General features: G+C 36.4%; 1 protein-coding gene across 4 annotated transcripts; it reads right to left on the bottom strand.

Moving 5' to 3' along the window:
* Positions 1-48: 48 nt before the first annotated feature.
* Positions 49-13,803, bottom strand: pald1b (phosphatase domain containing paladin 1b). Of its 4 annotated transcripts, XM_046865127.1 has the most exons (21): positions 12,109-13,803; positions 10,856-10,915; positions 10,369-10,569; positions 9,715-9,817; positions 9,021-9,200; positions 8,565-8,729; positions 8,275-8,435; positions 8,117-8,192; positions 7,460-7,611; positions 7,160-7,259; positions 6,945-7,049; positions 6,743-6,838; positions 6,473-6,607; positions 6,158-6,274; positions 5,887-6,066; positions 4,414-4,611; positions 4,174-4,314; positions 3,988-4,059; positions 3,677-3,817; positions 1,139-1,294; positions 49-433 (listed from the first exon to the last, which is right to left on the bottom strand). In XM_046865127.1, the coding sequence occupies exons 2-21, from the start codon at positions 10,897-10,899 to the stop codon at positions 284-286; spliced, it is 2,673 nt and encodes an 890-aa protein (XP_046721083.1). In that variant the 5' UTR covers positions 10,900-10,915; positions 12,109-13,803; the 3' UTR covers positions 49-283. The 4 variants fall into 4 exon arrangements, with proteins under 4 accessions (XP_046721083.1, XP_046721099.1, XP_046721091.1 ...); XM_046865143.1 differs by lacking the exon at positions 10,856-10,915 and having other exon boundaries at positions 10,369-10,589; positions 12,109-13,802; XM_046865135.1 differs by lacking the exon at positions 10,856-10,915 and having other exon boundaries at positions 12,109-13,801.
* Between the last annotated feature and the right edge of the window lie 276 nt (positions 13,804-14,079).

Genomic DNA, 14,079 nt, shown 5'->3' with positions numbered 1-14,079 from the left:
TAGAAAAGGGGTTAAAGTCTTTAAGCAGAATTTGACACCACACGAGAATTGACACAAACCCAGAATTTTAATTCAGTTGCATACATTTAGAAATAATCAGAGTTGTGAATCATTGTTTACATTTATTCATTTCAAAAATACTTTCATCCGAATTGAGCAAGGCAGTTAGGTGGAGAAAAGCCTTGGTCAAGTGATAGCTTGGTGGTGCTGGCATTACTGATAAAGCCCATAATAGTGTCCTGAATATTTAAACAGCCTAATCTTAATCCCGTCAATCATTCGGTTAGATGAGTTCTCCTCTGATGGGCAGTGAAGAAGCACTACATTGTCTCCAGCGGTAGCGTAGTCTGGACAATGGCCAACCCTCAGGTGCCTCAAATTCAGGAAAGCCCAGTTGATTGAGGATTTCATAAATACCAGCTCGTGCTGCCACCTGACAAAGAGAGGAGACATGATACTTCTGTTCAACTATTAATTCATATTTTAAGCTGCAAAACTGTGTAGCTGCTTCCTGAATTATTGCAGCTAAAATGTTTCTATAACAATATAATATAATATAATGTAATATATAAATTAAAATAATGGTATTATATATAAGTTTTTCACGTTTTATGTTTTAAGAAGTTATTAACCATTAGATGGTTGTCTACTTACTATGGTGGAAAAAAATTATTTGATAATCTGCTGATTATGTAAGTTTACCCCCTTACATACAAACTAACAGTCTAGAAATTTTATGGTAGGTTTATTCCAACAGAGAGAGATAGAATATAAAAAAAAACAACATAAAAATTTATTTGTATTTGATCAAGTGAAATAAGTATTGATTCCGTACCAACCAGAAATAATTCTGACCCCACACACACAAATTAGTCCTGTTCCTTTAGGAAAGTTCTCCTGATATCAACTTGTGATGTGTATAAAAGACACCCGTCACAGAATCAAACACTTCTATTCAAACCTCTCCACCACCATGAGCAAGACCAGAGAGCTGTCAAAGGATGTTAGGGTCAAAAATAAAAATAACCTTTCTTTAAAGTATATTTTCTGGATTTTTTTTATATTCTTTCTCTCTGTGTTAAAATAAACCTACCATAAAAATTCTATTAAAGCTATAAAAATATATTAAAGCTATCACCTGGTGCATCCACAGGCTGAACGGCCGTCTCCAGGAGTCTTTCTTCCCCAGGTGAAGGTAGCTGTTAAATAGGATGAGGTAAATATAGCGCTCAAGGTACTGCAGGCTTCTCAGGCGTAAGTGCTGCAATTCAGCATCTGATTTTGCTGTTTTTATCTGAGAAGAAAGAAGAAACACCCAAATATTTACTACTTGTTATAAAAAAATATATAGAACTGGTAGCAGGATAATAAGGACCTTGTCTCTGTTCTCTGAGCCTAGCCCTAACCCCCTTACCAAGTCTAGAATCTTTATGATAGGTTTATTTTAACAGAGAGACACAGATCATAAAAAAGTCCATTAAAAAAACTTTCAAGAATGGTTCTAAATTAATTTGAATTTATCGAGTGAAATAAGTATTTAATCCTGTACCAACCAGCAAGAATTCTGACCCCCACACACCCAAATTATTCGTGTCCCTTTGAGAAGGTTCTCCTGATATCAACTCGTGTTGTGTATAAAAGACACAAGTCACAGAATCAACTTCTTCCATTCAAACCCCTCCACCACCATGGGCAAGACCAGAGAGCTGTTAAAGCACATCAGGGACGAGATTGTAGACCTGCACAAGGCTGGAATGGGCTACAAGACCATCAGCAAAAAGCTTGGTAAGAAAGAGACCACTGTTGGTGCAATATTTCGAAAATGGAAGAAACACAAGATAAATCAATCGCCCTTGCTCTGGAGCTTCATGCAAAATCTCACATCATGGGGTAAAGATGATTCTGAGAAAGGTGAGGGATCAGCCCAGAATTAGACAGGAGGAGCTTGTTAATGATCTCAAGGGAGTTGAGACCACAATCACCAAGAAAGCCATTGGTAACACACCAAGGTCCCTCTGCTCAAAAATGCACATGAACAGGCCCGTCTGAAGTTTGCCAGTGAACACCTGAATGTTTCAGAATAGGCTTGGGAGCATGTGATGTGGTCAGATGAGACCAAAATTTAGCTCTTTGGCATCAACTCGACTCGTCATGTTTGGAGGCAGAGAAATGATGAATATAACCCCAAGAACACCATCCCCACTGTCAAACATGAAAGAGGAAACATTCTGTTTCGAGGCTGTTTCTCTGCTAAGGGTACAGGAAGACTTCACCACACGAATGAAGATGAATACCTTAACACATGCTGAAATATAAGAAATAACAAACAGTGGGGAGGAAAATGTATTAAAAGTATTTGTTGCAATAAAGTACATTTTAGTTGAATGATAGCAACAGGCTCAACATTGTTTTATTAACTTTAACTGCAACTTCAATAAATAAGTGTGTTTTAAATATAACCATATTTTTTTTTCCATGCTAAATGAGGTCTGATTTGCACTGGTTACCTGCTTTATGTGTTGGGATTTGTTGTTGAGCAGTTTAATGTTATAGCTTTATATTTCTCTAAATTCATTTTCCTACATCCTTGTCATACCTACTGTCGTCACCAGGGGGAATTCTGAGCTCAAGAGAGATAAAGATGGTCACCTCAGATTACGGTAGTTAATACCGTAAACCCATTTTCCTACGACAATGAAATTCCTTTCAAATATTCAGTTATTTTTGTTTGCCTTAGTTTGTTTATTATTTTTTGAATTGATTTCACGTATGGGGATTATTATTATAAAAGTTTTTTGTTTTACTCTTTTATTTCTTACGCCTTGCTTTGCCTTATCCTCAAATCTGATCTGAACATGGACCATGTAGATCCTGGATGCTGATAACTTTTCAACACATTTCTTTGTAGGATGCTTGACCATATAATCTGATGAAATGTACCTTACTTTCTATTGAATATTGGAACTCTGGCTTGCCTTGCCAACACACACATTTCTCTGGTTCCAGAAATTCTGGATGGGTCATTATCTTTTGTACCTCTACAAAAATTGAGTTTCCATTGATTTCACAGCTGAGCCAAAAAATTGGCCAAACCCAAAATGGCAAATTGTAATTTGTTATTTTTCTTTTCTTTAAAAAAAAGAAGAAAAGAAAATTAGCAATAATAAAACAAATGCATGTCTGAGATTTCTTATGCTACCATTCGCTTGTTTACTATATATATATATATCTTCTTCTTCTTCTTTTGGCTTCTCTCTTTAGGGGTCGCCACAGCAGATCATCCGTCTCCATACCCCTGTCTTTTTCACCCCAACTACCTGCATGTCTTCCCTCACCACATCCATAATAATAATAGATAATCATCATGAAGATTAAAATGTTTAATGTAAAATTAACACAAAAATGTTTTAACACATAACTTGATGCAGCCCAGCAAGGGCCTGATAACAAGCTGATAAATGGAACCAGGATTGCTAGAACAGGGAGAGATATTTGTTTGATTCTTGCTAATTTCCTGAAGAATGGTTTTCTTTTATGACCATGAAAAACGTAATATCTTTTTACCCAGGAGTGTATATGAAAGTAATGCCAAACATCAATAAGTATGTAATCAATCAGGTAGTTGCTTAGATGTTTAAGCCGCACATGTATAAACAGAGCATGCACAAAAAGTCACCTGTTTATATGAGCATATAATGATCTCCCGTAAGTGGTAATGCATAGGGGTCATTGTCTCACTGACGACATCTAGGGCCATGTCCACTTCTCGTTTCATACGGTGACCATCGGGTAGCAGTCTGACCACATGCATTACCACCTGAACATGTAAAACATACAGTACAAACATTTAAAAAAATTGTCCAGCACATCTGCCTGTTTACTTGTTTGCTTCTTGGTTGCTTGATTGATTATTTTGCCTTAACCCTCTAAACATACTGGAACATGTTTGAAAGTGGTTCATTAATCATAGCAAATAAAACATTGTACCTCAAACTCTCCTTTTGTGTACTTTGCATCTGGAACACTTACAAGTTCTTCATCCATACAATCAGGAAATCCCTAAGGAAATCATTTTTATGATGTTATATCGTTGATCAGTGTGAGATTGCTTTTTAACAATGATCATTCATGATGCATTTCAGTAAGCATGTGACTGTAGACAGCATGACCTACATTAAAGTGCCAGAGAGTAAGTGTGGCAATGACCATGGCAGTAGTGGTTCGGTCTCTCCCATCACTGCAGTTGAAGATAAAAGCTGAACTTGGGTCCTCACCAAGACTGCACTTCATAGCCTCTAACAGCTGATCAAAAAACTGAGGAGTAGCAGTAACAGTTGATACCATTTATGACATTGTTTTTACAGTTCTTGACTGTTTACAGGGAACTTTACTCAGAGAAATCCGCAATATTACCTCTTCCTTTGGAGCACAATAGTCATTAAGAGGGATTCGTCGATATGTGAGGCCTGGATAAGTGCTCTTTTGATTGGCAAAGACTTCTTGGACAGTATGACAGCTTTTCAGCATTCTCATCTGCTTCTCCTGTACAAGAACTACCTCAAGCCACTTCTCAGACCTGAGAATTTCTTCCTTTAGTGCCAGCTCCAAAGTCTGGGAAACAAATTATTTTTGATGAATATGGTTCATATATCAATTTCGGTCTTTAAAATCAATGTGAGATTTGACCAGTGGTGGGCGGTCAGTTCCAGCAAAGCCTTCTCTGCTGGCCTAAACACTATCAGAAGCACTGACCTACATTTACAATTCTAATATTTGTTTCCTGAAATTGTATACATTTATTCCCAACAGTTTATTTTCTTCATTTCGTAGTGTTTCTCTTGGCTGCACTGCTTCCAGTATGTGTATGTGAATGTTGGATTTTTTGTCCAATCAGATTGCAGCCTCTATGTGCTGCCATGTCAATCTAATCTGCCCAGGGCCTGCAAAGTCTGTTCTGCAGGCCTTTTTACCTTAGTCTCTATAAGAAATAAGTCTGTTTCTTTAACCAATCAGATTTCATATTCGCCTCACAGGGCCAGCTAGCTGGCCCAGAACAGCGTCAGAATTTTTATGTCCTGTGATTAGTTGGTCAGAGGGAAACTGTTACCGCCAAGTTCGACTGGCAAAACACGTCTGTAGCGCTCTGCACACATTAATACATCTGAATTAAACTTTTTTATGCCTACGGAGGAAGAGACATTGATTTGGGACATTCTTTAAAATCCATTTTCAAAAAAGCTAAACATCATGAGGAGAGGTCAGCTAACTCCGAAGCTAGCTAGCTTCTCTCAGGCCGGTAAAGGGTTTGTTCTCCACATCCAGACCAGTGAATCTGAGCGGTATCACTGGCTTACAGCCCCTGAGGAGCGGTGCAAATTATGAGTATCTCTGGTGAGTAGGTTGTATTTTATTTACATTTTAATGTTTTTGTCATGTTATTAGACAAATATTGATTCTGAACTTCTCCAGAATGTGTAGGTGCACAGTTGTGGTTGTAGTGTAGAGGTTTGGAGTTAACTGTGTTTCTTGCTTTAGTAAAATGGTATTCACACTCTCTCTCTGTAATGCCACATGTTGTTATATTGCATTTTGTATAGTATTGATGGTTTTTATAATTGCGACGTGATATTGGTGGTATTAAGATGTGAATTAAGTCGGGTAAATCCCCACTGAAGGCCCAGGTACCAAATGCACGGCCCGCGAATGGATTTGACTATAGCTCTCCTAAAACTGTTTGCATGAGAAACACAGCTTAATTAGCTGGGAGACATCAATTGTATACAGTGAATTATTTTCGAGAACATGACAATCAATAGTTATAAACAATGAATAACATGCAGTGTTGAAGAGGTGACACCAAATATAGACACCAAGAACTTGAAGTACCTCATTTTGTTGTGGGTTCTGCACATACATATGGATTGGCTGCTCCAGACAGCCTGATTCTCGAGTGGTGAACATCTGCCCATTACCTTCCAGAATCAGTTCCTCTTGCAGATTCACCCATACAATGCTGGAATGTTTTCTTCGCTCGTCCGTAAGGTAAGATAACACAATAGAAACAGCCTGAAACAGGATTTAGTTTTGTTTTCAGATTTTCACATAACATAGAATCACAACAGCACTAAACCAATAAATGCAACAACCAATGCTTTACCTCAGAGCTTGGCTGGGCCATGCCATACACAGATGTCTTAAGAACTCGTCTGAAGTTGGCCACTCTTAGTTCCTTGCTTGTACCAAGTAAATCTAGTGACAAATAATCACTGGCCACCTTTGGAACAAATTGATTATCCTTAACAAATCGTGTTTCTGGGTTAAATGTGTGGATTTTGGATAATAGCTTTGCATTCCATGTTACCTTAAATATCAATAGAACTCGATTTAAATATTCTATATTGAATGAGTAGAAAAAAACACTGTTGGGATTTTATATATATAATTTTAGAAATAATATTTGTATGAGTCTTACCAGTATCCTGGTGCCATCAGTAACAAGGCTGGCTGGTGCTAAGAGCTCAGAACGGTTCATACTGCCAAGCAGCCTGTAGATCCAGGCATTCTCACACAGCCACTGGCTGAAACTCTGGGCAAACATCTGAGGATACTATAATAATACAAATATACATTTGAGAATGTATAGAAAAAAAGACAAGAAGGAGATAAAGACAGAAAAGCAATGCAAGATAAAGAAGCACTGTGCAGATTTGGCATTCCTTAACAATAATACACTTGACAGTACCTGATCATGAAGATATGCATTGAAAACAATTAAGTAGAAATAAGACTCAAGACTCTGGATGGTCCTTTGCAAGAAATAGGCTTTTGTACTGCTTCCCTATAAAAATAAAATGGATTCAAACCATGCATTCATCACATGCTGCTTTTAAAACACATTCGATAAAACCAGTTAAACATTTGATAAAACCAGTTGGTATACTCACTTGTATTTGATAATCTTCACTAATTGCCTCCATTTTTCTTTTATTTTCATATATTGCATCTTTTATGTTGTGCATTTCAGAGCACATTTCAATAGCTCTATTGACCTTACAGTGAAAAAATAGAAAACATTTTTAAGACTGCAGCGAATGCATTACATGCAAAAAGACTACAGTTTTATTCTGTGTGGTGCTTTTTTGCAATTGGGACAAATAACCTCATCAAGTACTTGTTGACCTTTGGGGAGACGACTGATCAGATCCTCAATGACTTGAAACTCTGGCTGCTGCTTGACTTCTTCCCTTGCATCCTCTTCCCTTGACAATGAGAGGCAAAGAGACAATTAAACTTGACTTGTAAAATGTATAGTTACAAGGAATTTTGTATTATTGATTAATATAAATATACATATATCAATAATAATATAATACAATATGATAATCCATATTTAAATTGCAGCAAAAAGCAGAGTAGAACAGAGTGATAACTTTAAATATATTGCTAGAATTACCCTCACCTGGTTTCATACGGTGCCCCATGTAGATGGTGGAAGACTAGTGCACCAAGGATAAGGGCGAGGTTGGTTCGTCCAACTCCCACCTGGCAGCTGAACAGCAGTGCAGGTAAAGGTCTGGAGCTATCCCGCAATACTGACAAACTAGGGCTTTTCTGTGTAACAAAGAATGTCATCATATATGTGCAGTATTAAGAGTTTTTGTGTGTGACATTCACTAACAAAACAGCATTAACCAAAAATACTGAAAATTACTTCTATAGCTAACACAATATAAATGCAATTTGTGGTATATATCGCTGTTAATAATTATAAACTATTCCATTCCCTGGATATATACCTAAAGCCTAGACATTGTAGTAGCAGTGCATTTTATACTTGCAAAGGTAATTCTATTTATGTCTAATTTTCTCAGAATTACTGTAATATGGACTGGTTAAAGGAGTAAAAAACATTACTGGCTTATGGTCTTGTGCTACTTCACTCATGGTGGTATTCAATACAATCGATCATACAATTTTATTAATGATTACATTTTATTCATTTTTTAATTTCACTCGACATGGGGTAGATAGTTTTTTTTTTTTGCTTGCATTTTTAGGAGGTTGGAAATAGCTGAAAACAAATACATGCGTAAATTATCAGGAGATGTGTTCTTACCCTAAGCACATTTACAAAGGCATCAAAATCCTCCTCCATTGGTGCCCCCTCCATAGGAAGCGGAAGTCTATAATATCTGCAAAAAAAATGTATTGTGCACATCGATTTAATTCATGTGATTTAAAGTAAAACAAATAGTCCAGAAACTAAATTATTACCTGTAAGAAGACAAACTAAACTGTGGTCTTTTATAAACCTCCTCGGTTACATGTATGTCCTCCTCAGACATGATCTTTATATGTTGCGGCTCATCTTTGAAGGTTTCAATTTCATTATAAACATAGAAGACGTTCTCTGAGAGTTTGGCAAAGTCACACAACTGATAAAAATGTAAATAAAGAACAAGAAGCACAATCAGTATAATGAGTGATATAAATATGTTGAATCAAATCTAATATAAGAAGTTTGAGCTACATTTACACATGAATCAGTTTAGTGTATAACCTGCCTCTTTTCTGATAGAGAGCTCCAGCTTCTCTGCTCGGTCCAAACTTCTCAGGTTATGTATATTCTCATGAAGGTTCTCCTTTCTCCTGGGAGTGTATGGAATAAAGTCTCTATCCAGACGCAGGAAAACAACAGGCTCTTCTCGCACACAGATGAATATCACTTCCTATGTATATATACATGTAAATATAAAGGTGGATAAATTCTTCATAATACAGGTGAGTAGCAATAGTGGGAGTAAAAGTGTATTAGAATAAACAATAAAAGGTGTGTTTATCCATTTATATGTATGGTTTAATTGCTCTTGTTGGTCTCTCCCTCTGAGTAATTTCATAGTCTGTTATGAAATCAGAATCTGAAGTCTGAACTTCAACAGTAGAGAACATGATATAACACACATGTCCTGAACATGAATGAAAGAATAGGGTTTTTTTTAACTTGCGTAAGAATCACTGACCTCATATGCTTCACTTTCTAGCTTCTGGAGGACCTGTTTAAAGCCATTCAGGCTGGCCTGGCCCATTCCAAACAAAGGGTAGTTTTCCTTGACTTTCCGGAAGTTAGGGGCCCCGTAGCTTCCTGTAGTGTTTAAGACATCTGCTCTACTGTTCACATCCTGCACCATAAAAAACTCCCCCTAGGCAATAAAAAGCATATAAATATTGCAAGCATGATAGTTACTTGTGTTTTCAGGTAAAGCATGACCCATCAAATAACCCTTATAACAATAAGAATTCTTTGTCTTTCAGTCTTTAAATCCGGTCATGGAATTCCGGATATAAATCATTAGAAATATTACAAATCAAGAGAAATATGACAGCAATCATATAAAAAAAAAATCTAATTTCAAATTTCATGTTCACTAAAAATATGACAATGCTTTTGAGACATGTAGGTTGTAATGACATGACTTGACAGGTACTGACTTTCCTTTCATAATGTCTTTCAGTGCTGGGATGAAATAGAAATTGTACAATCTGATGGCAAGTGTTTATGTAAAGTTTTTGACAGTAAATAAGAACCCTTCAAGAACAAGCTGTGTTTTAACATTTGAAGATTGTACATTTCACCATTATAGTATATCACTAGAAAATCTAAATATCCACCCTTTTTTTTATGTTAGAAAATGTGATTTATAAAGCCATACTTACCAGCACTAGGTAATGCTCAGGCAGTTTATCAGATATTTTTCCCACAGAGTAGTTTGCTGCGTGGATACTATCATGAATTTGAAACTCTTCCCGGCAGTTATACCTGTTTAAAATAGATAAGTCTCTGGTTGATGGTAATATTTGTGTCTCTACTGATATTGCATTTGCATATATATATGATGAGATGTGTTAGCACATTTTTAATGATTATATGCATGCTTATAATTATGTAATTAACTAGTAGTAATTAAACAGCAAAATGAGTCCATGATTAACTTGCCATTAAGCCTGCATAACTCTTCAAATATTTTTTGTTTATTTTTTAAATCAATATTGAATATCAGAAAACATTTTGTTTACTGACAATGGGTGCCGTGTTAAATGAATAACAGTGGTAAGTTAAAAAAAAAAAAATTCAGCTATGTAGCATTCTATGTTTTCAATGGGAGAACATTCGGATTAATTACATAAAATGCAATTTTTTAAATTATACATAATAAATACACCTTTAGTCTGCAAGTCAACTGCTTTGAAGTGAACTAGGTATGGGATATAATTCATCTACTCTGCCTGGATATAAGTCATTGTATGACAGTTTGATAAAAGCACACGATTTAAATACAATATTGGACAACAATTTTAGTATGTGCTTACGTAATTACAACGGGGGCCACCTTGTTTGTGATAATAGATTTGGCCTTGCTGTTGGGAATGTTCAGCGCTGGCAAAGAGCTGCTGTTCATGGAGCAATTGTCTTCAGCGATGTCACCAGCTTGGTGATCGATGTGGTGTGTAGAAGTCACTGATGCAGGTTGGGATCCTGCGCTGGCAGTAGTGCCCATAATCCACGCCGAGCTGCAATCAGACCACACACACTGAAAGAATTTCACAGAAAACACAGTAATATACATTTGCAAGGAGAAATCCAATTAACTTCAAGCTATTTTTTTAAGATAATACAACATGAACAGTCCATTACTAATGCACAAAGACACATAACTCTTAAGTATGATAACAATGAAAATAAAAACCTGCAAACATCACACACTTCACTCCAACAGGTCAATAAAAAGATTATTGAAAATATACCACATTTTCTGTGCCATATATTCTATCATTTAATTGTAAAGGTTTGTCTCACGATTTAACAGCTGTGCCGAAATCCTTTGCTTTTTGCTTCTTCATGTCCGACCTCTTCACACTTTTATGAAACAAACAAATGGAGGAACAAATAATCTGTGCTGCTAGCAGAATCTCCTCACTATAATAAGCTCTGCTTTTTTTAAACACAAAGACAAAGCCCAACGAGACTTTGTCACCCCTTCACTAATGTAACTTTCTGGTTCTTTTCTTATAGTAACATAGTTGAAGTAGGAGCTCCCGAGGGGGCAGCTGAGAAGTACTGTACATCTGGCAGCCAGACAGCTCTGTGGGCAGCTCCAGACATTCACAGGACAACCCCCTTTCATGGAGCAGATCCAAAACACAAACTCTCACACAGCAACACTGAAAACAGATAAATGCCAAATCCAAGCTGAAGGATGATAAGAAATAAACTAAATATTTGTTTATTTTTTCTATTTTGCATAACAGATTTAAAAAAAATAGACTTGGATTGATTTTCTACACACAATTAATTCAATATTTAATTAATATTAAAAAATGTAAATACATTCAATATCGTGTCCTTGCAAATGTATTTATTTTTATACTTTTGCTTTTGTATAACTAAATGGTCTTCTCCAGGGTTTGGAAATAGTCAGCCATCAGGTATAGTAATGGCCTTTTCAAAGACTTGATTGAAATTCCATTTGTGCCACAATAGAGCAGACTAAAAAGCAAGGAAAAAAATTCTCTAAATATGGGCAAAAAAAAAAAAGAGCTCAGGATGCATTTGTGTGATGTCACCCAGATAGGAGGAAGGATATGAGCTCCAAAGGGGCTTAGCAGAGAGGAGGAAGCAGAAAAGTTCGAGGGGTACTTCTGATTGATATATCCTTTTTTGAAGTGGACAAAGAAAAACATGCATAAAAAAAGAAATCCTTTTTAATGTACAAACTATACACATGAGGTTGGAAGCTTTTGAATAAAGTTTTTCCGCAACTCAAGCATCCATTACATATAGGAACCTTCATTTACAGCATGCGTGTATTACTTATTTTCTTACGTAGATAACGAGGCTCAACAGACTTATATACCAAACAACTATTTTTGAACTGGACTATCTTAAACTTCACACGAGGGTTATTTGAAATACTGTATTTGTGGTATAACTTGGGCTTTTTACTTTTATGTTGCCACAACCCCCCAGTAAAATGTTCATTGAACACAATCAGCACAATCTTTTAGCCACTGTTAAATGGAAATATAAACATGATAAAACAGATTCCTTACCTAATTACTTCTTCGCTTATATGACCATTCGATTTTCAGTGCTCATGTGTAGAGGAGTTTTAAACCTTGCATCCTAAGTCCTAGTCTGAACTAAGCCCTCTGTATGGATCCTTTCTCATTTGTACTCTGTCATGTGGTCAGGCCTGAATGCAGGAGACTACAGCAGAGAGGCAGAGGCTAGTTTACACAGAGAAAACAACGGAGGTGGGCAAGTACTTATCCTCACCACCTCTTCAATTCAACACAGAGTGTGGATATGAGATGAGGATGTGGGGGAGGACTCTTGTCTCATGCTCTCACCAATCAGCAATTCCATCTCCTGGCAACGTAGCACCTACACTTTAACGTGGGAACAAATGAGTACGGAGAACATTTACAGTAAAGCATTAGTGAGTCAACTAAACCTTGCACTAAGAGTCTCCTGTACTACAGAAAAGAAGGGCATCAGTACTCTTCTGCTCTTTTCACTAAACAATAACAACAGATCCACAGGAAAATGCAGGACAGTGACAAGCCTCGGAGCCATAGAGCAGCAGAGCTGGTGACATTCTCACTAAATCTGATCTTTTTAAGAACATTGCTGGAGCCTGCATTTTTACACAGTACAGAAGAAGGATATAAAATTCACCATTTTCGTCGAATCACATAACCAACTATTAAAGTGATGTTTTGACCACATTCTCAATTATGAATAGTGAATAAAATAATCTGTGCAAAATAATCACACTGTGTCCTTTAATTAGCGAATGCAAATGTGGAGTAGTGAATGGGAACGGAAAATTCCGCAAGTGTCACTTTTGTATTTGGGGACAAACAGCCTTAGTTTTAGTGCCAGTTTTCTTTCAGTGCTTTCAGTCTCAGTTAAATAAAGTCTTTTTAAGAGGTGGCGCCTTTCACAGCACTGATAAAGAACACCCTCGGCTTGAAGGCCTGCTGGTGCGCCGTGGACAGTGTTGCCATGGGTTTCCAAGCAACTGAGCACTTCTCAAGAATCATTTATACACCGTAGTTTCACCAAAAATTAATTGTCTAAAAAACAGGAATGAAAGAGTTTAAATACCACAAAAGTGTGGGTTTTTTTTGTCTTCTTGTGAACATTTGTGGATATTGTCTCAAATATTGTGATTCTGATAACATTTTTCTTAAAAGTTTTTCTGGATGACCAAATCTACCAAACAAAAAATTGAAAAAACTAAATAAAAAGAAGATTAATTGACATCTATTATAGACATGTGTAAAGTTATTTGGCTATATGTATGGCTTTATTATCTTTTTAATAGTTTTTCTCAGCACAGAACATCAGAGTATTGCATATACATATTAGTCGATGTATTTACTGGGTTTTTATAGCTTTTTCCTCACTAACTTTTGAACTTTTCCTGTACTTGGGAGAAATGACTGTCCACCTAATGTCACAGAGTATTCCTGTTGGTACAGTATAACACTGATATAGATCAACCACATACTATTATAGTATCATTTTGCTTAGAGAACTACAGGAAAATAACTGCATACAGGCAAACATACAACAAAAGATATTAGAGTACACGCTTGATTATACCTCGAAAGCTCACACTGACAGAATGTTTCTTGCACACACTATGGGAATTAATGTACTTTTATAAAATATTTAGCAAAAACTATTTACACTGGGAACTACTCCTATTTTTATATTTGAGTGTTTGCAGTTACATTAATTATTGACCACCATTTGAACATAATTTTTTAACACTATTTCTAATCATTAATGCTGCATCTGAATTCCCACATCATGTGTAATTTTATATATATATATATATTAGTACACATACACACACCAACCAGGCATAACATTATGACATTATAACATTAAGACCAGTGAGTTCCTCTATCTGCAGTGATCAGTATCTATCAAATGTGGTCCAAGGAAGGAACAGTGGTGAACTGGCGACAGGGTCATGAGGAGTGCACGTGGAAGTGAAGGCTGTGAAG

This window comes from Silurus meridionalis, chromosome 2, assembly GCF_014805685.1.
Source record: "Silurus meridionalis isolate SWU-2019-XX chromosome 2, ASM1480568v1, whole genome shotgun sequence".
Taxonomy (NCBI): Eukaryota; Metazoa; Chordata; class Actinopteri; order Siluriformes; family Siluridae; genus Silurus; species Silurus meridionalis.
Note: the sequence above shows the minus strand (reverse complement) of the source record. Positions and strands in the feature narration are given on the sequence as shown.